The following is a 23,560-nucleotide window of genomic DNA, read 5'->3' on the forward strand; positions in this document are numbered from 1 at the left end:
GTCATGCGGAAGTGGAGATGGAGAGGCTGGGTCCAGACGGCTTGAAGCTGTGACCAGGGCGCATCGCTAAGTAAATCATTTAAGTCTTGGCTCCTAGTTGTGTGGTAGTGTGGTGTCAACTGAGGGGGTATGGGGAGGTGAGGAGGAAAGTTTCCAGAAGGAAGGAGATGGGTTACAGAGTGCCTGTGATGTGCAGAGGAAGTGGGGGAGCCCAGGCCCCTGCCCGCGCTCAGCACAGAAAGGGGGACCCCGAAGGCGGTCGCAAGTCGCAGCCTCCCCAGTGCCTGACCCACCAAGCCTAAGGGCCTGTATCCTCTTCACACTGGCCCATGGGGCTGCCAGAGCACAGAAAACAGCTCAGTTCTTTAAAAATAAAGCCCAATTTAAAATTTTTTAAGAGAAAAAAATAAAGCCTATGACCCCTTGAACATAAAATAAAAAAAATCCTCTCAAATAAAATGCAAAATACATCTCTCCAAATCAAAAGAAAATTTTAAAAAATGAAAAAGAAAGCTAGATTCATCTGACTGTTAACATTTAAAGTTTTAAAAACGCTATTAGTAACAGGTTTATGTTCATTCAATAAACACATAATTACTGACTGCCTGTGGCAGGAGGGGCCCCGGCTAGAAAGTGTGGGCAGTAGGGAAAGGCCTGGGAAGTGAGCATGATGTCATACAATGCACTAATGCAAAATCCCAGGTAGTTCGCAATTAACTGCCAAGAGGGTGACAGAAATACTAAAATATGGCAAATTTAAAAGGCGAAATTCCAGAATGGGATAGGCAAGACACGATAACAGCAGCTAAGGTTTCTTTCTCATTCGTAGTATCCATTTTAATTCTCTTAATTGTTGTTATCCATGTTTTGTAGTTGGGAAAGTTGAGGTTGTGGAATGGGTGACTTGCCCATGATAGCTCACAGCTAATAAAGGATGGAGATAAGACTCTGATCTCGATACTCTGACCTTACATTTGCTCCCCTCCCTGTCCCCCGCCTAAGCCCTGGACCCTGGTCGCAGACATCACTAATTGATGCCAGCACACTTCCCACAGACCTTAGGAGCAATGACTAATCCATGGGAGCTGGCTTAGGAGACAAAACCATACTATTAGAACTTTCTAGTCCAGGGGCGCCTGGGTGGCTCAGTCTGTTAAGTGTCTGCCCTGGGCTTAGGTCACGATCTCCAGGTCCTGGGATGGAGCCCCACAGTGGGCTCCCTGCTCAGCAGGGAGTCTGCTTCTCTCTTCTCTCTCCCAGTCCCTCCCCATGGCTCATTCTCTCTCAAATAAATAATAAAATCTTAAAAAAAAAAAAAGAAAGAAAGAAAAGAAAAGAACTTTCTAGTCCAGACCAAACAGTGAGATGGCAAAGACACAGAGACTTGGTTCTCTGATGATCAGCTGAACCCATTTCTGAGTAGAAACTAGACTGTTGCCTCATTAGTCATACTGAAAATTAGCTGAGTTACTAGCTCTAGACTTTTTATGATAAGGGCTACTCCAAATCAAGATTGCTGATAATAACTTTAATCGTTGTGTTAGAACAACCAGAATTTCATTTTTGTAAATACTAACAATATCCAATGTTTTAAAAATACTTTTCTTATTATAGAATATAAATAAGTATCTAAATTGAATCAAGTAATTCCCACAACCTACCGATTAGTCATTATCCTCAATTTGGCCTGGAGCTCTGACCTGAAATGCTTTCCAAATAATGCACACTCCAAAAAGTAAAGACAATCGGAGCCACGGGGAGGGGATAGAGTCAAACCATCACATGGTCAGGGTTTGCAGAGAGGGAAACAGAGAGAAACAAAAGCTTGCCCCACCCCAAAGGCAAACTGAATCCTGTTTACTTGGGATCTTCCCCTGGCTAACTGTGTCCACAGTCCACCACTGGGGAGACAGACCACCTGGTGATGCAAGAAAAGATTTAACTCATATTGTTACAAAGACTTTTAATACACACAATACTTTAGATTGATGAAAACCCAAATTCAAAATAAAAAAAGATTTCATATCTAGTTTCCACTCACTATTATAATTCAAGGCAATGTAAAAGATGTCCATCAAAATTATTTTCAATTTAATAATCACACGTTCTGAGAGCTCTGTAGGTCGCCTTTTGCTTCTGGAGACAGAAAGCAAAATCTTCCAAGGGCAAAAATGCGCACAGTATCAAGCAAGTGGATCCTGAGAGCTTAATCTGAATTTCACAAAATTGTCATAACCTCAACTTTTTTCTGTGTGAGATACTAATAGAAGCATTTATTGTTTTTTCAGAAACTCCATCCCTGATCTAGTTTATATCTGGTGCTCTTGAAACTTCTAAAAACCATACGCTGGTTGGACATTGAGGGAGTTGGTGGCGGGGGGGGGGGAATGCAGGAGGAAAAAGGAACCACAATGTTTAAAATGTGCAAGGTTAAGTACCTCATGGATTCGGTAAAATTGAATTCAGTTTAATTTAATGCAATCCCATTCAACTTACCTTCATTTTTAACTGCTTTCTACAAGCCAGACTGTGTCCTTCATCACACCTGGTCCTGCCTCGGTCACGTCCACACAATTCCTAGTACTTTCCACTCCCCCCTTCACACTACCCATCGGCCCCCTCCTGCTGTCTCTTCCCTTCCTGGCCAGCTCGGAGCCCACCACCCCTCACTGCTGTTATTAAAAAAAAAAAAAAAAAAAGTTCTCAGCTTCACTGAGGCCTTATTTCAAATGGTGAAAAAAGAGGAATATAATCAACCACGAGAAGGGGGATGAATCTATTGCGATTTATTCATATGAGCACTGAATTATTCATATGAGCACTGAATTCTACCGGGGGTATTAACATGGTTACATTTCAGAAACATACCAGAGGGTAGAAAAGTAACTTACAAAAGGTATCGGAACATCATGGCACCGCTGAGGTTCAAGTTTCTGTTTTAAAGCAAAAAACAAAACAAAACCCCCAAACCCTTTCATTTCAAGCACAATCTTCCAAGTTCTCTAAAGACCAGAGCAGTTAAAAGCTACTCTCCCTGAAGCAGGTGGAGAGGGCCTGGAGGTTCACTTAGCTGCGCCCACCTGGCTGCCCCCAAAAGACCCTCTGTGGAACAGGAGGGCTCCGGGAGACGCAGATTGAGAACCACAGCTCTGCAGGGAACGGGAGGCCTCCTTAGGGAGCAAGCAGAAAGGCAGCTGACAAAGCTAGTGATTAGATTACCCAATTTGCCAAACTAAACCACTGCTCACGATTCTGGAACAACGCTCTGTTTGCTGCGAGAATATAAATACCCCTGTTGTATACATCTGAGAGCATTTAAGGACTAGTTGTTAGTGTTAACAGAATTACAGGAGCCATGCCTGCCTGTCTGGCTTTATGCAGGAGCCCAACTAATGGGCCCCGTTGGGGATCTGTGGCTTGAGTCTATTCGCTCCTCATTATTTATTAATCTCCCAGGGCTCAAATTTCTCCTCCCGTTCTTTGTTGTCTTCAGTATCTTATGGTTATATGCTTATCAACTGTCGTCTTGAAGCTGAGAAGGGAGTGTTTAATGTTTCTAAATCTCAAGCTGTTAGCGTGTTGTACTGGGTTAATAACAAAAACCAAAACCAAACCTTTAATATCCCGTCTCGAGCAAGGTCCTTACTTGAAAAACCTCATTCACAAGGCCAACAACCTCCAGCCTTGCCAAGGGACAGAGCAGCTGTTGCTTTCTGGTCCTTCTGTGCGTTTCTGGGGGAAACCACGGAGTCCGCAGGGCCAAGCCAGCTGTCAATAGACCCAGCCAGAGTTGGGGCTGGCAGGCTCTTATCGAACTGAGGCTGTCCCCTTGGATTTGTGAAATGTGGAATCGTTCTTGAAGAGAAAACTTGATGACTAGTAAAAAGGATGCTTCTACTTAGGCAAGCAGACCCCATTACGTGAACACTCAACTTAAAACATGCAGGGTTCTGACGGCGGAACCCCAGCTCTTGGCAGGAGGGAGGGACAGATTCTTTTCCCACTTGGTAATAAGTAGGAGATCACTGACTTAGAGAGAAATCTCCCCTCCCATAGCCAAGTGGAGAGTACACAAGTCGCTCAAGGAACATTTGCGGACCTAAACTGGGTCTCTTTACCCTGGGGACAGGAACACTCACGGGGAAGACAAGACCAGGCTCCAACTCAGTAGCTGGCGGGATCTCTTTGTACAGCTGAAGGCTTGCACTGGGGAGGACGGTGGGAAGGGGGGAAACTCACACTGGTTCAGCACCGACCTTTGTCAGCCATGGTGCTCCGTGAATTATATACACCTGCTCGCTGAGTCACGGAATGAGCCGTAAAGGTGATGTCAACAGCTCAATTTACTGATGGGGAAAATGAATTATCTGGGAGATCAAGCAGCTAACTGAAAAGGTCACATCGAGGGGTCCATGGCAAGACAAGGATTCAAACTAAGGCCTGTGATTCCCAGTTGCACCCCTTTCTCATCTAATATCTGGTTGTTAAGAGAGGAAAAGTTACAGAACGATGATTTTCTAATCAACATAATCAAGTATTACTTGAGAGTCAGAGAAATAGGTGCTGGGAAATAGATCAGGCCCAGAAGTTGAAATGGGCTGGCGAGGGGGAGACCGGGCTGCCAATGTGTGGGTCCCGAAGCAGCTGAGAACTAACCACAGAAGGACGGCACCAGAGTGGAGAGTTAGGCAGTGGGTGACGGATAGAGCAGATGATGAAGAAGGTCTTTCTGGGGCTCCTGCGTGGCTCAGTGGGTTAAGCTTCTGCCTTTAGCTCAGGTCATGATCTCAGGGTCCTGCAATCGAGCCCCACATAGGGCTCTCTGCTCAGCAGGGAGTCTGCTCCCCGCCCCCCTGGCCTCTCTGCCTACTTGTTGTGATCTCTTTCTCTCTGTCAAATAAGTAAATAAATAAAATCTTTTTTTTTTTAAAGGTGCTTTCTACCATGTCTGTGTGTCTGCTTTGATTCCAGTCCCCTTGTCACTGTGAGGTGTGAGCTTGCTGTGTTCCTTCTAGAACTGCCCAGCCGTGTAGTTACATGGCTTTCCCTCCTGGCCTTTGCCGGAGCCCGCCGTCCCACCCTTTAGCTTTGGGCTGGGTGCCTTGTACCGGACAGGGTCACGTTACAACTCCAGGCTGATGCTTCCTTTCCTCTCCAGTCTCTGGCAGGCAGGGAAGCCTCTCACGGCCGCCCACCCCGCAGGGGCCTGGGGCAGCGGAGAGCCTTGGCTAAGAGAAAGATGTGGCTGGGACTCCCGGGGGTGGGGGTGGGGAGTAGACGAAAGGGAAATCACTGGGTGCGGAGGGGAGGGCATTCAAAAACTGAGTCCGAGGGCCCCAGAGGAAGCCGGTTTCTTTTAATAGAGAGTCCTCTGTGGCCACCCTCCAGTTGTCAATTTTAGCTCTTCCAAAGGGCTGGGGAGAAAAGGTCCTCCTCTCCGTAAGGGTTAGCACCAAAATAGATACGTGGAGAACTTAGATTTTCATCTGCTCTTGGTTACTAGTGTGTGTTTTCTTAAAACATTGCTAGATTTTTTTATAGATTATAGGAGTAATACCCCTATATAATTTTGAAAGGCCTAAGTGGTAAGTTAAAACACCCTCTCCCTTCTGTCTATAAGCCTCACGCTCTTCTCCCTATTTGCAGTCTGACGTCTTACAGCGATCGCTACCAAGTTTCCCCGTGTGTCCCCTTTGAAATACTGACACGCTTATGCAAACGCACACCTGTACAGATGCGCATGCGCGCTGAGGGCCTGACTCTGCCCTGCCGCCCCCTCCCCCTGCTTCGTCGGCCACTAGCCCTCTGGGCTCTGCCACAGTGACTCCTGTCCCCTCTCTTCAGGCCTCTTTGTTGGAAGCTCTCATAGCACCCGGTACCTTTCTCCAGGTACAGGTCACAGTTGCCTTTCCACATTCATCTGTGTGACTGTTCAGCTAAGGCCTATGTCACTCCCTAGGCTGCCCCTGGACCGGGGGCACCTTGCGGGATCTGACCAGTTGTTGATTCAATAAACATTCTGGTCTACATCTGTCTTTTTAAAAATAATCATGTCCTCTGGGCACCTCTCAAGGCGGAACACACGTATCATCCATCTATCTATCTATCTATCTATCTATCTATCTATCTATCGTGTGTCTAATTTCCAAAGGCTCACTGTTGCCAGCGACACAGTATCACTGTGTATAAGTCTTTGCACACGTGTACACATCTATCTGTTGGGTAAGTTTCTAGATGTGAACCAGCTGGTCAAGGGGTCAATGCATTATAACATCGTAGAGGGAATATCAACTGTTTCCCCCGCAAAGTGGTGCCAATACCCATTCCTTTCGTGGTACGTAAGGATGCCTGCTTTCTTGTACCCTTGCCATCCCCGGCATCATCAGACTCTTGTTTTGCTCAGTTACAGTGTATTTTTTTAAATTTTATTTATTTATTTGACAGACAGAGGTCACAAGTAGGCAGAGAGGCAGGCAGAGAGAGAGGAAGCGAAGCAGGCTCCCGGCCTAGCAGAGAGCCCGATGCGGGGCTCGATCCCAGGACCCTGGGATCATGACCTGAGCCGAAGGCAGAGGCTTTAACCCACTGAGCCACCCAGGCGCCCCACAGTGTATTTCTTTAAAAACAAATGACGTCGACCATTATTTTTCTACCGTTATGGACTATTTGTAGTTCCGCTTCTGTAAGCTGATCATTTCTGCCTTTTGTCTCTATTTCTATGGAGTTGTCTTTTTCATCTAGATTTTTTTTTTAAGTTTTATTTATTTATTTTAGAGAGAGAGAGAGCATAAGAGCGAGAGGGAGAGAGAATCTCAGATTCCCCATTGAACATGGAGCCCAACACAGGCTCCATTTCAGGAGGTGTCGGTCACTTAACCGAGCCACCCAGGTACCCCTCACCTAGCTTTTATAAGAACTCTTTCTCTGTCTTCTCTCTTTGATATTTATTCTTTTGACTTTGTGATATTTTGTCACAGAGAAGTTTTTTGTTTTTATGCCATCAAATTCATCCATCTTTCTTTCTCTTTTTTTCTTTCTCATCTTCTCCCTGTCTCTCAGTCTATATACCCATATGCACATATGCAGAGGAAAGATACGACAAGTATTACCACTGACTCTTCTTGGAAGGGAGGCCCCAGATGACTTGTAACTCATTTCTTTGTATTCCTCTGCATGGCTTGATCTTTTAAATATAAAGAGCATTATCATTTTTATTAAAAAAAATAGTTACTTAAAAAGAAACAATATAGCATCTGGATTTATGTCATTCTTGGGGAAATTTTATGATGCGCAGAATCACAATTGCATTCTGCATCTTTTCTAATTTTAAACAAGAAAGGGTAGTATTTTCAGAGATTTGGGAAATTATAAATAGCGCATTACAGCAAATACACAGCAATGAACCAGAACCAATCAGAGGTGCTGCCATGTGTGCTGTCGTCCGAAGCTGGCAGGAATTGGGTGTGAACACCTGTCACCCGTCCCCTGGGTCTGGCCAAGGCTGCCCAGAGGAACCCGAAGCCACATTTTCTGACCTCCAAGTGTTTGGTAGTTTGACTGACATATTAGTTTGCGATATTTGTAAATCCAACTGCCCGCAAATCTGGGAACTACTGAGAGGCAGAGTTGCCCTGAAAACGGAAAAGAAAGACAGGCAAGTCAACTATCAGAGACGTCGAAAAGCAGCCGAAGCTCGTGGGGCGTCAACTCATCCCCCTACTGACACACACACCCATGACGTCCTCACAGAAATGAGATCTTGGGGGTTTTCTTGCGGAGAGGAAAACACAGGTCTATTGCCAAAATCTGCCATGAGTAGTCTGAGAAACAATTGTGCCTGCAGGTTGTCCGCAGACCCCTGCAGCACGGGGACTGATGAGGCCCAGCGCAGTCATGTCACTGGCCCCGGGGACCACCGCCTTCCCCGTGTGGTGGCTCCATGGGGCTTGGTATTTTTCTCCACTTGAATGGGTTTGTTCCCGAAATACTTTGGAACTTGTCGACATTCTCCAGAAAATAAAAGGTCTTTTCTCTCTGGGCATTTCTGTCACTCCAAAGGAATGAAGAGCGGAAAAACTAGAGGGTAAAGTAACAAAACCCCTTTTCTTTGCGGGTACTTACTAAATGGCTTTTAGCTGAGGGCTCCCGTGGAGAGCTGCAGCCACACTGTACCTTTCTGTGTCTAGGTAAAGCTCTTAGAGAAAAGAGGAGCCTTGATAAATGTTTAATAATTACCGTTAATAAATAAAAGAAGCTTATACTGCCAACATGCCTAATGGTTCACAAAGCAGTTTCCATTTTGAACCTTTGAGCAGTTCTGTGAAATGGATAGGGCCTTTTGTAGGACTGGATTTTTTGTTTTGTTTTGTTTTTTGGAGAGGTTAAATGACTTGTATAATCAAAGAGCTGGCAAACAGAAGACTTTGGACTCCCACTCGGATTTTCTGACTTCACACCCAGTGTTATTTCAACGTCACAAAGCTCTCTCTCTAATAATGATTGGTAAGTATTTATTTAAACACTCTCCAATCTTTATTAAACTCAAGAATAAACAACAATAAAAGTCACCGATTAAATTTTACAAGTATTATAAAAATGAGTGAATTACTCTACAGCTCTAATACAGAGAAATCCTTCTAAAAAATTCAAAATCCAAATGCAGTGAAGGGAAATGTTGAAAATGTGAAAGCAATTAAGAAAGCTTTTGCATGGCGAAAAAGCATTATGAATCTACAAGAAAATATATTAGAGCTAATAAATGAGTTCAGCAGGATAGCAGCATGTAAGATAAACCTACCATTTGTATTTCTGCACACTAGCAATGGACAGCAGGGAAAGGAAATAAAGAAAAAAAAGTGTTTTTGTTTCTAAGAGCATCAAAAGAACAAGACACCTGGGAATAAATCTCCCTAAAGAAGTACAAAACTTATACTATAAAACATGGTTGAGTTTATTTAAAAAAAAAAAATGGTTGAAAGAAACCAGGGAAGAACTGAATAAATAAAGATATCTTATGTTCATGTATGGAAAGCCTTAATATTGTGAGGAAGTTAATACGGACTCAGTGTTTTGTTTTGTTTTTCCAGAAACTGATAAGCTTAACCTAAAATCACATAAAAGCATAAGGAAGCCAGAAGAGTCAAAACAATCTTTAAAAAGAGTAAAGAAGTTGGAGATGTCACTCTTACAGATTTCAAAACTTACCATAAAACTTGTGCACGAATGTTCACAGTAGCAGTATTCATAATATCCATAAATGTACTACTACAAAACATTACATGAGAGTGTGGTGCTGGCATAAGGACAGAAATATGGATCAACGGAATAGAATCAAAAGTTCAAAAGTATGGGGCACCTGGGTGGCTCAGTGGGTTAAAGCCTCTGCCTTCGGCTCAGGTCATGATCCCAGGGTCCTGGGATTGAGCCCCGCATTGGGCTCTCTGCTCAGTGGGGAGCCTGCTTCCTCCTCTCTCTCTCTGCCTACTTGTGATCTCTGTCTGTCAAATAAATAAATAAATAAAATCTTAAAAAAAAAAAAGTTCAAAAGTAAAACCTTACGTTTATGGTCAATTGATTTTGACACAGGTCCCAAGGTAATTCGGTGGAGAAAAGATAGTCCTGGGACTATCTTGTCTTGGGACAACCAGGATATTCACATGCAAAAGAGTTTCGTTGGAGCCCTACTTCACATCCTAAAAAAAAAAAAAAAAGAACTCGGGGCGCCTGGGTGGCTCAGTGGGTTAAGCCTCTGCTTTCGGCTCAGGTCATGATCTCAGGGTCTTGGGATCGAGCCCCACATCGAGCTCTCTGCTCAGCAGGGACACTGCTTCCCCCTCTCTCTCTGCCTGCCTCTCTGCCTACCCGTGATCTTTCTCTCTGTCAAATAAATAAATAAAGTCTATTAAAAAAATGAACTCAAAATGGATCAAAGACTTCAATGTAAAAATTAAACTATAAAACTCATAGAAGAAAACAGATACAAGTCTTCATCAATTTGGATTAGGCAATGGTTTCTTAGATGTGAGGCTGAAAGCACAAGCCACAAAAGAAAAAGCATACCCTGGACTTCAGTGAAAGTAAAAACTTTTATGCTTCTGAGGATGCGATCAAGAAAGTGAGAGGACAACCCAGAGGACGGGAGAAAATATTTATACATCGTGTATCTGATAAGGGTCTAGTGTCTAATATCCCATAGGAAGGACTCTTTTAAGCCAACAGTGAAAAAGACAAGTAACCCTATTTAAAAATGAGCGAAGGATTTGAATAAACGTTTCTCCAAAGATGGACAAATGAGCACACACATATCCATGGAGGCAGAACACCATGAGTCATTAAAGAGATTTAAATCAAAATCCCAGCGGGATACCACTCCGCATCCACGAGGGTGGCTGACATCAGAAGGACAGATCCTAACGCGTGTTAGCGAGGATGTGAAGGAAGTAGAATTCTCAGCCATTGCTGGTGGGACTCGGATGCTGAGGCTGCTTTGCAGAACGGCTTGGCAGCTCCTCAAAGAGTCAGGTTCTCTTTATACCCAAGAGAACTGAAAACCTATATCCATGTAAAAACTTGCGTGTGAATGCTCAGAGCAGCAAGATTTGTAATCTCCATGGAGTGGAAACAACCGAAGCATCCATCAACTGATGAAGAGATGAATCAAGGTGGCCCGTCAGTATTACAGAACATTAGTCAGCCATAAAACAAGGATGAAGTAGAGGCCCCCGGCGGGCTTAGCTGGTTAAGCATTTGACTCTTGATTTCAGCTCAGGCCATGATCTCAGGGTTGTGGAATCGAGCCTTGTATCTGGCTCCGTGCTCGGCAGGAGATGCTCTCCTCCCTCTGCTCCTCCCTCTGCTCCTCCCCCAGCCCACGTATGCTCTCTCTCTCTCAAAAAATAAATCTTTTTTTTTTTTTTTGAGGAATGAATTAGTGATACTTGCTAAGCATGGATGAACCTTGAAAGCAATATGCTAGATAAAAACGTCAGACACAAAAGGCCACATATGATAGGATTCTATTTCTATGAAATGTCTATAACAGCCAAATCCACGGAGGCAGAAAGTAGACTGGTGGTTGCCAGATGAGCAGTAGAAGAAATGGGGGAGTAACTCACAGTGGGTGCAAGTTGCTTTTGAGGTGATGAGAGTTGTTCTGCGATTGGACAGTGGTTGTGCTTCTACCGCTTTGTGAATATGACCAAACTACTACACTGTACACTGTAGAAGGGTGAGTTTTAGGGTATATAAATTATCTCAATAAAAACACCATAAACAAAATAAAATGCAAATGACAAATCAGGTGAAAATATTTATGACACATGTCATAGATAAAGGGGCAATATGTGTCGGACGTAATGACTTTTATTTTTTTTAATTTTTAAAAGATTTTATTTTTTTAAAAGATTTTATTTTTTTAAAAGATTTTATTTATTTGTCAGAGAGAGAGCACAAGCAGGGGGAGTGGTGGGCAGAGGGAGAAGCAGGCTCCCTGCTGAGCAAGGAGCCTGATGTGGGACTCGATCCCAGGACCCTGAGATCATGACCTGAGTCAAAGGCAGATGCTTAACTGACTGAGCCACCCAGTGTCCCTGTAATGACTTTTAACAGTTAAGGGAAACTAGATAAAAATTCTATTAAAAAGTAGACAAATGATAGGAAAAGAAAATTCACAAAAAATATATTAAGGAAATCCACTGAACCTATGAAAAGATAGATAATTTTATTGTGCAGATTAAAACTATACAGAAACTTCACTTTTTGCCTCTCTGATAGAACTAAATGAAAAGTTTGACGATACAGTCTTTGGGAAGAGGCTGTTGGGGAGACAGCACAGTCTGACTTTGCTGGTGGAAATATAAATGGTAGAAGCCCTAAGAAAGGCAATATTCAGCAAAACTACCAACACAACCAGCTCCCTTTGGTGGAGCATTCCCATGTCTAGGAATTTACTCTGAAGATACAACTCCAATAATATAAAAATATATGTGAGTAAGATTATTCATTAGAACATTATAATTACAGAATACTGGGACCTATCGAAATGTCCAAATGGAAAACGATTTGAGAAAAACACAGTATGTGCCTAAAGTGGATTATCATACCTTTGTACAGATGAATGAATTGCTATAAAGTGATTTCCAGAATATACTGCTAGGTGGAAAAAGAACACATACACACAGCAAATAAATAACCTGGTGGGAGGAGGGAGGGACTTTCCTAAGAGAAGAACAACCACTGATAAATGTGGATGGGATGGCAGAATGGAGAATCATTCATCTGCCACCATGATTGTAGAGAGTGGTTTGGGAAAGAGTCATCAACGCATGCTAAATGTTGAGAAATTGTGCAAAGGAGTGGGATATATACATAGTCTTAAAATTGTCTCTCTACTGAATGCTTATTGGTATTCAAAGGGAACAACAGTTCCCAAAGGGAAGAATCACTTTGATTGGGTGATAAACGTAGTGTCACTAATGAAGGACAGGTAGACGTCATGTGCCTCCAGATGTACTACCCTAAGAAATATAATATCCTTTTGTAGTATTCTGGCTGGGCATGCATTGTCCAAACCTAGTCACAAGAAAACATCAGATAAACCCAAACTGAGATATAGTCTAGAAAATGGCTGATCTGTACTCTTCACAAATGTCAATGTCAAAGGAGACAAAGACAAGCTGAGAAACTGTTCTAGATTAAAGACCAGAGGCATAATGACTAAAGGTAACACATGAACCCGGACTGGATCTTGTATTGGATGGAAAAAAAAAAATGACATAATGGACAGTACTGGGACAACTGACAAAGGAGAATATGGCTTCTACCAATGAGAACATTCGTGAATTTTTTTTTAAATTTTATTTATTTATCAGAGAGAGAGAGGGGAAGAGAGCGAGCACAGGCAGACAGAATGGCAGGCAGAGGCAGAGGGAGAAGCAGGCTCCCTGCCAAGCAAGGAGCCCGATGTGAGACTCGATCCCAGGACACTGGGATCATGACCTGAGCCGAAGGCAGCTGCTTAACCAACTGAGCCACCCAGGCGTCCCAGAACATTCGTGAATTTGATGACTGCATTGTGACTACCTCAGAGACTATCTTTGTTAAGTACTCAGGGATAGAAGGACACAATATAATCAAATACTTCCAGATGATTAAAAAGTGTAAATAGTTACCACTTTGTGCCTATATATACATGCATGTGTGTCTATACAGACAGATAGGGAGAACAACTATGGCAAAATACTTTAAAATGGTGACTCTGGGCGGGGGGTGGGGGTGCCTGGGTGGCTCAGTTCGTTACGTGTCCAGCTCTTGGTTTCAGGTCAGGTCCTGATCTCTGGGTCTCAAGACTGAGCCTGGCATTGGGCTCCATGACCAGTGGAGAATCTGTTGATATTCTCTCCCTCTCCCTTTACGCTCCCCTCCCCTACTTTCCCTCTCAAATAAATAAATAAATCTTTTTTAAAAAATGATGAATCTGGGCCCTACAAACAAGAGGGACTACTTAACCCATTTTCCATTCACATAGTACCGAGGGCTCCTAGAGGTGATAAGGCCTAATATACTGGAAGGTAGAATCCTTTCGATGATCCCTGCTCTTAGAAATTCCAATTTCTTTCTCTACACTAGTATTTCCTAAACTATGGCCCAGGGAACACTAGTGTCTCATAGGTATATGATTCTCGATTCTCAGTACCACATTTGGTATTACTTTTTTTTTTTTCTTTTTAAAGATTTTATTTATTTATTTGACAGAGAGAGAGATCACAAGTAGGCAGAGAGGCAGACAGAGGGAGGGGGGAAGCAGGCTCCCTGCTGAGCAGAGAGCCCGATGCAGGACTCGATCCCAGGACCCTGAGATCATGACCTGAGCCGAAGGCAGCGGCTTAACCCACTGAGCTACCAGGCGCCCCCTCCTCACCTCTTAGTACTTTGTGAAATAGGTCTCTGTAATTAACAACTCGAGAAACAACAGATGTTGCTGAGGATGTAGAGAGAGGGGAATCCTCCTACACTGTTGGTAGGAATGCAGGCTGGTGCCGCCGCTCTGGAAAACACTATGGAGATTCCTCAAAAAGTTAAAAATAGAGCTATCCTATGACCCAGCAATTGCATCACTGGGTATTTACCCAAAGAATACAAAAATAGTGACTCAAAGGGGTACCTGTGCCTCAATATTTATAACAGCAATGTTCACAATAGCCAAACCATGGACAGAGACCAGATGTCCATGGACAGATGAATGGATAAAGAAGATGTAGTGTATTCATACAATGGAATATTACTCAGCTATCAAAAAGAATGAAATCTTGCCATCTGCAATGATATGGATGGAACTAGAGGGGATTAGGCTAAGTGAAATAAGTCAATCAGAAAGACAAACACCGTATGATTTCACTCATATGTGGAATTAAGAAACAAAACAGATGAACATAGGGGAAGGGAAGGAAAAATAAAATAAGATGAAAACAGACAGGGAGACAAACCATAAGACTCTGAACTCTAGGAAACACACTGAGGGTTGATGGAGGGGAGAGATGGCTGGGGGATGGGGTTGGGGGGATGGGCATTAAGGAGGGCATGTGATATAGTGAGCACTGGGTGTTATATGCAACTGATGAGTCACTAAATTCTACCCCAGAAACTAATAATATACTATATGTTAACTAAATTGAATTTACATTAAAAATTTTTTAAAAATTAGGTACCTATGTTTATTACGTTTGCTTCCTCACATCTCACTCACCATACAATCTGGTTTCTGCCTCTGGACTGCCCCAGTGTTTCCCTTGACCAAGTCATCAAGGAAAGAGAAAGGAAAAAGAAAGGAAAGAGGGGAATTTTTAAAATCCTGTGCAGTGCTATGTGTCAGGCCCTGTGCTAAGCACTTTAGGATTTAGGAATACTCATCCATTTATTCTCCAAACTGCCCCATGTCCTTCGGAACAGCAAAAGGTATCAAAGGACACAGAAGATACCACTTTCACTTTTACTTTTGCTCATGTTTTTCTGCCAAATTCTTCTCTGCTCTCTTTGCCACATTATCCTTCTTGACTTGACCAATGAACGCTGAAGTTTCTTAAGGCTCTGTTGTATCCTTTTCTCTTCTCATTCAATAACCTCCCCACCCCAACACAGACCGCTGGGTGATCTCATCCTCTCCCAGGGCAACTGACTGCGTATACGTACATGACTTCCTGACCCCTGTTCTGAGCTCTAGTCCCGATTATGTAACTGACATTTCCACCTGTATAGGCCCGCCTTCGAAACCTGAGCTCGCCATCTCTCCAGCACTGTCAACGCCTGCTCCCCAACCCCCACTGTACCTGGCACACACATCCATGCAGTTGTTCAGACCAGAAACCCAGGAGTCATCATTGACTCATCCCCATGCCCTCTTCTCCCCACTTCCGATCTATCTCCATACCTCATCAATTCTGCCTCGTCCATCTTTGTCAAACCCGTCTGCTTCTCTTCATCCTTACTATCATCATCCTTGTCCAAGGCAAAATCATCTTCAGCCTTTGCTACTTTGGTAGTCTCCGAACTGTTCTCCCTACTTCCACTGTTGGCACATTTTCCCTGGCCCATTCTGTTACATACCAGCTAGAAAAATCTTCCTGAAAACCTGTGGGTTTGACTCTGGGCTATGCTATTTATTGGCATCGATGGTACTCCTGGGCCTATTGCTCAACCTTTCTAATTCTTGACTTCCTTATCTATAAACTGGACATAATACTATGTCATAGGGAGATAGTAATTAAGAGAGATAATCCAGGGGCGCCTGGGTGGCTCAGTGGGTTAAAGCCTCTGCCTTCGGCTCGGGTCACAATCTCAGGGTCCTGGGATTGAGCCGCCCATGGGCCTCTTTGCTCAGCAAGGAGTCTGCTTTCCTCTCTCTCTCTCTCTGCCAGCCTCTCTGCCTACCTGTGATCTCTGTCTGTCAGATGAATAAATAAAATATTTAAAAAAAGAGAGAGAGAGATAATCTAGATAACAGTGACAGAATAGGATATTCTAAAAACTCTGGGTGGGTGTATCCATGGTCCGACAAATTTAAAAAGAAAGAGCAATCCAGAACTCTTAATCCCATGTCATTGCATCTGATCCTAAATAACAAGAATAGTTCGGTCTATATTTTACAACTTTAACAGGGAAAAATGTTCAGACAAAACAATTTAAAATGTGTTTATAGCAGATGATGCCATCCAAAAATATGGAACTCACTGTGATGGTTAATTTTATGTGTCAACTTGGTGAGGCCACGGTGCCCGGTTTTTAGGTCAAACACTAGTCTGGATGTTGCTGTGAATGCATCTTGTAGATGTGATTAACATTTACAGTCAGACTTGGAGTAAAGGACATTGCCCTCAGCGATGTGAGTGGGCCTTATCTAATCAGCTGAAGGACTAAAGAGCAAAAAGCTGAGGTTTTCTGGAGAAGAAGGGATTCCGTCTCAAGACTATAACATAGAGATCGGGCCTGAGTTTTCAGCTGGCCTGCCTACCCTATGTATTTCGGACTCGTGCGCCACCCCCCACAACTGCGTCAGTCAATTCCTTAAAATCAATCTCTCTCTCTCTGTATATGTCCTGTTGGTTCTGTTTCTCAGGAGAACCTGGACTGACACATTCACAGAGGAGTCCTACAATGATAAAGGAGATCAGGAGCTAATAAATGACAACTCCAAGTGGCTTCAAGTGAAGATTTTAGAATGGTAGAAGACTTTAGATGGTAGAAGATTTTAGATGGTTAGAAAAGAACCCGAATCAATTTGAAAACATAAGCTCTAAATAAACATGAGAAGACAAAGAACTTCAGAAAACAAGACTTGAATCATGGCACTAATAGGAGAAAAGCTGTCTTCAAGGCGTCAGGCTATCTGAGGACCACGCACCGGGCAACAGAGGACCCCTCTCCCACACTTATCCATTCGGTCACCTAGACGAAGATGTTCTTATCCAGAGCAAACAACAAAACCAGGCATTCTGAGCTGCTCTTCCACTCGTGTCCATGGAAACCAGTGGGTCCAGAAGAACTTTGGTGGCCCGTAGATTGCAGCTTACCTGTAGAAAATGGTTGACGGATGCGTCGTGAAGTCCCAGGGCTTGCTCGACACCGGCTAATTCCCTCAATATTGGTACACACTCAAGACTTTTTTCACCTCGACTGCTCTCAATATATTCTAAAGCCTCTTGGTAGTGAGGCAGAGCTTCTTTTGATTTCTTCTGACTTTGATACATCCTAAAAAAAAAAAAATCAAAGAGATTACTTCTTAAATAATTAGAAGACATATAGGTGGGAAAATGTATAAATATAAGGGTTATAATTTGGCTCTCTGACCCCTGTTGTCCAGGTTCACTCTCCAGCCAGCTAAGTTCTTGTTTCCTCCAAAGAGGCAGCAGGCACAATGGTCAAGCAGGTGGAGTCTAGAATAACGAGGAAGCTTTGGATCCTGGCTCCACTAGCTACCAGATGTGTGAATTTCCAATTGCTTCACAGCTTTCCCATCTCTGAGTTAAGAATAGTAACAGTCCTTACTTTATTGCATTACAGGGAAGATGAAATTAGCTAATACTCATAAAAACACCTAGAACAGTCTCTGACATACAGTAAGTGCTATGTAAGTGTTGGGTTAAAGAATATAAAATAGTTAACAAACAATAAGAGCTAGCACGAAGGATACCGAGATGCTGATAACTGATCTGTTGAGAAATTACAGAAATTTCCCAGTATTGGTGAGGGCACAAAGCACTCTCATTAACTGTTAGAAAGGATATAATTTGAGTGTAAACTTTTCTGTATCAAAATTCTACATACATAAGTACAGACATATTTCTGCTAATGGCATTTTCATAGTTTCTCTTAAAAAGAGTTACTCTGGCAGGACATGTACGGGGATGTTTATCTAAGCACTCTTTGTAATAGTGGAAAAGTACAAAGCACTTAAAATACACAAATAGGAGATCCTCCAAGCAGATAACAGTAAGTATCTCACTCCTGTGGAATGCCACAATAGCCCTTAAAGTTGATGCAGATCCAGATTTACCGACATAGAAATATAAAAGGCAGAATACAAAAATGCTTTGTATAGTACCTCATGCAGGTGAAAATGTTATAGCTTAATCTATATGCACGATATATGCATTAAGAGCCATCTAAATGGACAATAAAATGTGAGCAGTAGTTACCTTTTTTTTTTTTTTTTTTTAATTTGACAGACAGAGATCACAAGTAGGCAGAGAGGCAGGCAGAGAGAGAGAGAGGGAAGTACGCTCCCCGCTGAACAGAGAGCCCGATGCAGGACTCAAACTAGGACCCTGAGATCATTACCTGAGCAGAAGGCAGAGGCTTAACCCACTGAGCCACCCAGGTGCCCCAGCAGGAGTTATCTTTAAAGGGTTGGTAGTGATTTTGACTTTACTTACTTATGCTTTCTAAATTTCCCATATTTTCTTCTATAAAATTCTATTACTTTGACATCAGAAAAATGTTAATTTAAAAACTGTAAGTTAAGGGGGCAGTGGGAAAAGGTTCTTGACCCTTTCTGGGATAAAACCCTGTCACATAAAAAAAATACCCATGTATTTTGTTCAGCAAACATACTAGCAGACATTTAAAAAAACACTCTTCTCTAAAATATTTGTTAAGAAATACTTTGGGGCGCCTGGGTGGCTCAGTGGGTTAAAGCCTTTGCCTTCAGCTCAGGTCATGGTCTCAGGGTCCCGGGATCAGGTCCTGCATGGGCTCTCTGCTCGGCGGGGAGCCTGTTTCCTCCTCTCTCTGCCTGCCTCTCTGCCTACTTGTGATCTGTCTGCAAATAAATAAATAAAATCTTAAAAAAAAAAAAAGAAATAGAAACTTTTTCTTGCATGGAAGAACTTTATGTATCAATTTCATTATGAAAGCTACCAATCCCTTCTATGTTACCCTTTACCTTAGAATCTTTACTACAAAAAGATCTTATAATTCCTAACTGCCCATGGATAAAGGGACACATAATGTGATTAAGTGACTAGGAAACTACACACATGCAAAAAGAAAAAAAAAAAAGAAGAAGAAGAAGGTCTTGTTTTCAACTCAGTCACTGGAATTTGTTCACAACAATTTTGTTCTCTAATAAATTTCAAAGGAACTGATAGACAGAAATAAAAATGCTCTTTGGATCTGTGGTTCAGATGGCCACAGTGAAATAAAACCCGGACTGGATAACTTATGACCTGGGACACCTTCTCTGACTGGATGAGGTCAGGGATATGTTCCTGGACCAAACAGGGCCCAGGTTGTAGCTTACAGCAACTCTTCACCTTAGAAAGGAAGAGATAAATAAGTGACTGAGTAATACCGGATTTGCCTTCTGACTCTTACTGAGCTTTGGATGTAGTGAGTAATAATTAGCTTTGTAAGTATCATATTTTGCTTTTGAAGAAAAAAATCCACTACCGTCTTGGGTGATAGAAAGAGGCTTTGAAACATATGGCTGATAACAAATCACTCAGCCAAAAAAATTAGATTCCTGGTAGACAAATGTTTCAGAACAATTGAAAACAGGAGTCAGCAAACCATAGCCTGTGCACCAAATCTGCTCACTGTCTATTTTTGTAAATAAAGTTTTATTGGCACACAGCCCCATCCACTTGTTTCCACATTGTCTCTGGGTGCTTTTGTACCTCAATGGCAGAGTTGAGTACTTGCAACAGACACCTGCAAAGCCTGAAATATTTATTGTCTGGACCTTTACAGAAGAAGTTTGCTAATCTCTGGTCTAGAATCTAGAGAAAGCTTTTAAAATGACTTCAGAGTTTTTTTCCATCTACTTTAGCCTAGAGAACTCCAATAATGCCACAAATATTTGAGCACAAGAAAAAAAAATAATCTTCTTCCTTTCTCGTGTTCATAAATGATGAAGCATGTGCCAAGGAATAATAAGTCTTTTGTTTGCAAAGCTGCTGTTAAAATCACAGAAGGGTAATAAAGCAAATACAAATGCCAGGATGACTTCATTTGAGCAACAGTTTTGTTTGTTTGTTTGTTTTTAAAGATTTTATTTATCTGAGAAAGAGAGAGAGTATGAGCAGGGAGAAGGGTAGGGGGAGAGGCAGACCACCAATCCTCACCAAGCAGGGAGCCCAATGCTGGACCCATTCCCAGGACCCCAAGATCATGACCTGAGTGGAAGTCAGACACTTAGCTGGCTGATCCACCCAGGCACCCCATAAGCAACAGCTCTAAGAAAAAGCAATATTGAAAGCTTAGTAATCAAGTTTATAAATGAAAAAAAAGTAAATAATAACAAGACATAAGTTAATTCATATAACAACTGTTCCTTTCTTGAGACAGAGCATGAAAGAAAAGCATTTGAGAGTTTGGAGCCGTGGAGAACAGGGACAATGAGTAGCCATTTACCTACTCCCTTAGCCATATTACTACGGCATATTACTCCAGGCTAACCCATTTTTTTTCAGGTATCAGAAAGTCATCCTTCAGATACTGGACCCTTGGAGACAATTTTACAAAAAGAAGAACCCAGGATGAGAGGCAGGACCATCAGTTACAAGTACTGCAGCAAGAATAGAAAAACCCAAGCTGTAGGATTTTTTGTTTCTAGGAGAGAGAGAAAGAGAAGGGGGTGCACGTGGCAGAAGGAGATAGAGAGAGAGAGAATTCTCTACCAGGCTCCACGCCCAGTGTGGAGCTCAATGTGGGACTTGATCTCATGACTTGATCTCATGGCTGAGATCATGATGTGAGCTGAAATCAAGAGTCAGAAGCTCAACCGACCGAGCCACCCTGATGCCCCCCAAACTGTAGTTGGAGCATCCTTGCAGACAAGACAGTACAACCTTGGGCAGGAACATAATGTCTCTGCATCTTGGTGTTCAATACAGTTGTTGTAGAACCAAGGAAGGTGTCTGAAATGCTTTGAAAACTGAGGCAAGTCATACAGATTGGTCTTAAGGGCCTATACGTCATATACCTTTGATCCCTCCCTCCCAACCACTGGTCTGTCTGGACCTAAGTGCTACAGCTTCAGGTTGCTCTTCTGTTGAAATGGGCTCTACTGTGGTTTCACACTCACCCACTTATGATTTTGGAAAGCCCAAATAATAAGCATAATCAGTCAAACGCATGCGCCACTGAGGAAGGCATTTTCTTCTCCTGCTGAGTTTTTAAAGAATCTGAGAATAATCTATTATAGGAATAATACATAGTCATTAAAAGATACAGAAAAATAAAAAATACACATAATTAAATAAATAGTTTATATTTATATTATAAATTATATGATTATATATAATTTATATAATTATAAATAATAGTTACATAGGATTGAAAATTATATATTTTCTATAATTATAAATTATATAATATATAAGTATATTATAAATATATAAATTACATAATATATAATATATAAATTATATAATTATAAATTATATAAAAGTATATTATATTATATTATATTTATATGAAATATTTTATATTTATTTAATTTTATTTATAAAAATAAAAAATGTATATACATAATCGCAACAGCCAAAGATGAGTGCTGTACACCTTGATATATACACTTCCAGATAATTTTCTATGAATATTTTTTAAATGGATCTTCATGTTTTAGAACCTGCTTCTCTCACTTAATCATATATCAAAATGTGGTAATGAATGCTATCACATCACTTTTAGTGGTTGGGTGGTGTCGTATCAGATTTAATTGACCACTCACCTTCAAAAATAGTATGAGTTAGGAAGTTTAAAAAATAGTTTGTGGGAAAGTTTTATAAATTTAAGAATTTATAGGGGCGCCTGGGTGGCTCAGTGGGTTAAGCCGCTGCCTTCGGCTCAGGTCATGATCTCAGGGTCCTGGGATCGAGTCCCGCATCGGGCTCTCTGCTCGGCAGGGAGTCTGCTTTCTCCTCTCTCTCTCTGCCTGCCTCTCTGCCTACTTGTGATCTCTCTCTGTCAAATAAATAAATAAATAAAATCTTAAAAAAAAAAAGAATTTATATACATATAAATATATGTATATATAAAAATAAATCTTGCATATATACTATATAATATATAAAATATATAAACAACTCTTGCAATAAAATAAAAAGAATATATAAACAACTCTTGCAATAAAATAAAAGGACAACCCAGTTTAAAGATGGGCAAAGTTTCTAAATAGCCATTTCTCCAAAGAAGATATACAAATGGTCGTAAACACAAGAGAAGATGTTCATCATTAACCATCAAGGAGATGCATATTAAAACTACAGTGAGATATTACTTCATACCCACTAGGACAGTGGCTGTTAATAACGATAAAGAAAAATAGTAACAAGTGTTGGCAAGCATGTGGGAAAACTGGAACCCTTACGTACTGCTGGTGGGAATGTAAAATGGTGCAGCTACTTTGGAAAATAGTGGCAGTTCCTCAAAGTTTTAAACACAGAATTACAGTATGATCCAGCAATTCCACTCCTTTATATATCCCCCTAAAAATGAAAACATGTATCTACATAAAAACTTTAACATAATAGTACTACCCATAAGAGTAAAAAAGTCCAAACAACCCAAATGTCCCTCCAAGGAATGTCCATTCTGAGCAATGAGTAAATAAAATGTGGTATATCCATACAATGGAATATTACTCAATTATCAAAACAAGTACTGATAGGGGCGCCTGGGTGGCTCAGTGGGTTAAAGCCTCTGCCTTCGGCTCAGGTCAGGATTCCAGGGTCTTGGGATCAAGCCCCATATCAGGCTTTTGGCTCCACAGGGAGCCTGCTTCCTCCTTTAAAATCTTAAAAAAAAAAAACCAAAACACAAAAAAACAAGTACTGATAAACATGTTAAACCATAGATGAACCTTGAAAAAAGTATGCCAAGGGATAAAGGCCAGTCTCAAACAACCTAACCTTATACCTGAAGGAGCTACAAAAAGAACAACAAATAAAAGCAGCAAAAGGAAGAAAATACTAAAGACTAGAGCAGAAATAAATGATACAGAAACTAAAACAAAACACCCAACAGAACAGATCAGTGAAACTAGGAACTGGTTTTTTGAAAATAAAATCAATAAAATTGATAAATCTCTAGCCAGACTTATCAAGAAAAAAGAGAAAAGATTCAAATAAATAAAATTACAATTGGGAGAGAAGAAATAACAACCAACAGCACAGAAATACAGACAATTATAAGAGAATATTATGAAAAATTATATGCCAACAAATTGGACAACCTAGAAGAAACTGGATAAATTTTTAGAGACATATAAGCTACAAAAGCTGAAACAGGAAGAAATAGAAAATTTGAACAGATCCATAGCCAGTAATGAAACTGAATCAGTAATCAAAAATTCCCAAAGACAAACCAAAGTCCAGGACCAGATGACTTCACAGGCGAAGTCTACCGAACACTTAAAGAAGAGTTAATACCTATTTTTCTCAAACTATTCCAAAAATTAGAGAAGGAAGGAAAACTTCTGAATCATCCTATGAGGCCAGTACCGCCCTGATACCAAACCCAGACAAAGACTCCACTAAGAAAGAACTACAGGTCAATATCCCTGATG

General features: G+C 41.5%; 1 protein-coding gene across 6 annotated transcripts in view; it reads right to left on the reverse strand.

Annotated features, from left to right (window-relative positions):
- The window catches only part of TTC23 (tetratricopeptide repeat domain 23), a 101,722-nt gene that overhangs the window by 35,344 nt on the left and 42,818 nt on the right, over positions 1–23,560 (reverse strand). For all 6 annotated transcript variants that reach the window (XR_004285612.1, XM_032342173.1, XM_032342172.1 and 3 more), the window contains exon 6: positions 17,064–17,241. Coding sequence is in view for 5 of the 6 variants with exons in the window: in XM_032342173.1 (XP_032198064.1) it covers positions 17,064–17,241 (178 nt within the window). In the remaining variant the exon portion in view is untranslated. The remainder of the gene's footprint in view (positions 1–17,063; positions 17,242–23,560) is intronic.

The sequence above is a fragment of the Mustela erminea genome, chromosome 5 (genome assembly GCF_009829155.1).
Source record: "Mustela erminea isolate mMusErm1 chromosome 5, mMusErm1.Pri, whole genome shotgun sequence".
Classification (NCBI taxonomy): Eukaryota; Metazoa; Chordata; class Mammalia; order Carnivora; family Mustelidae; genus Mustela; species Mustela erminea.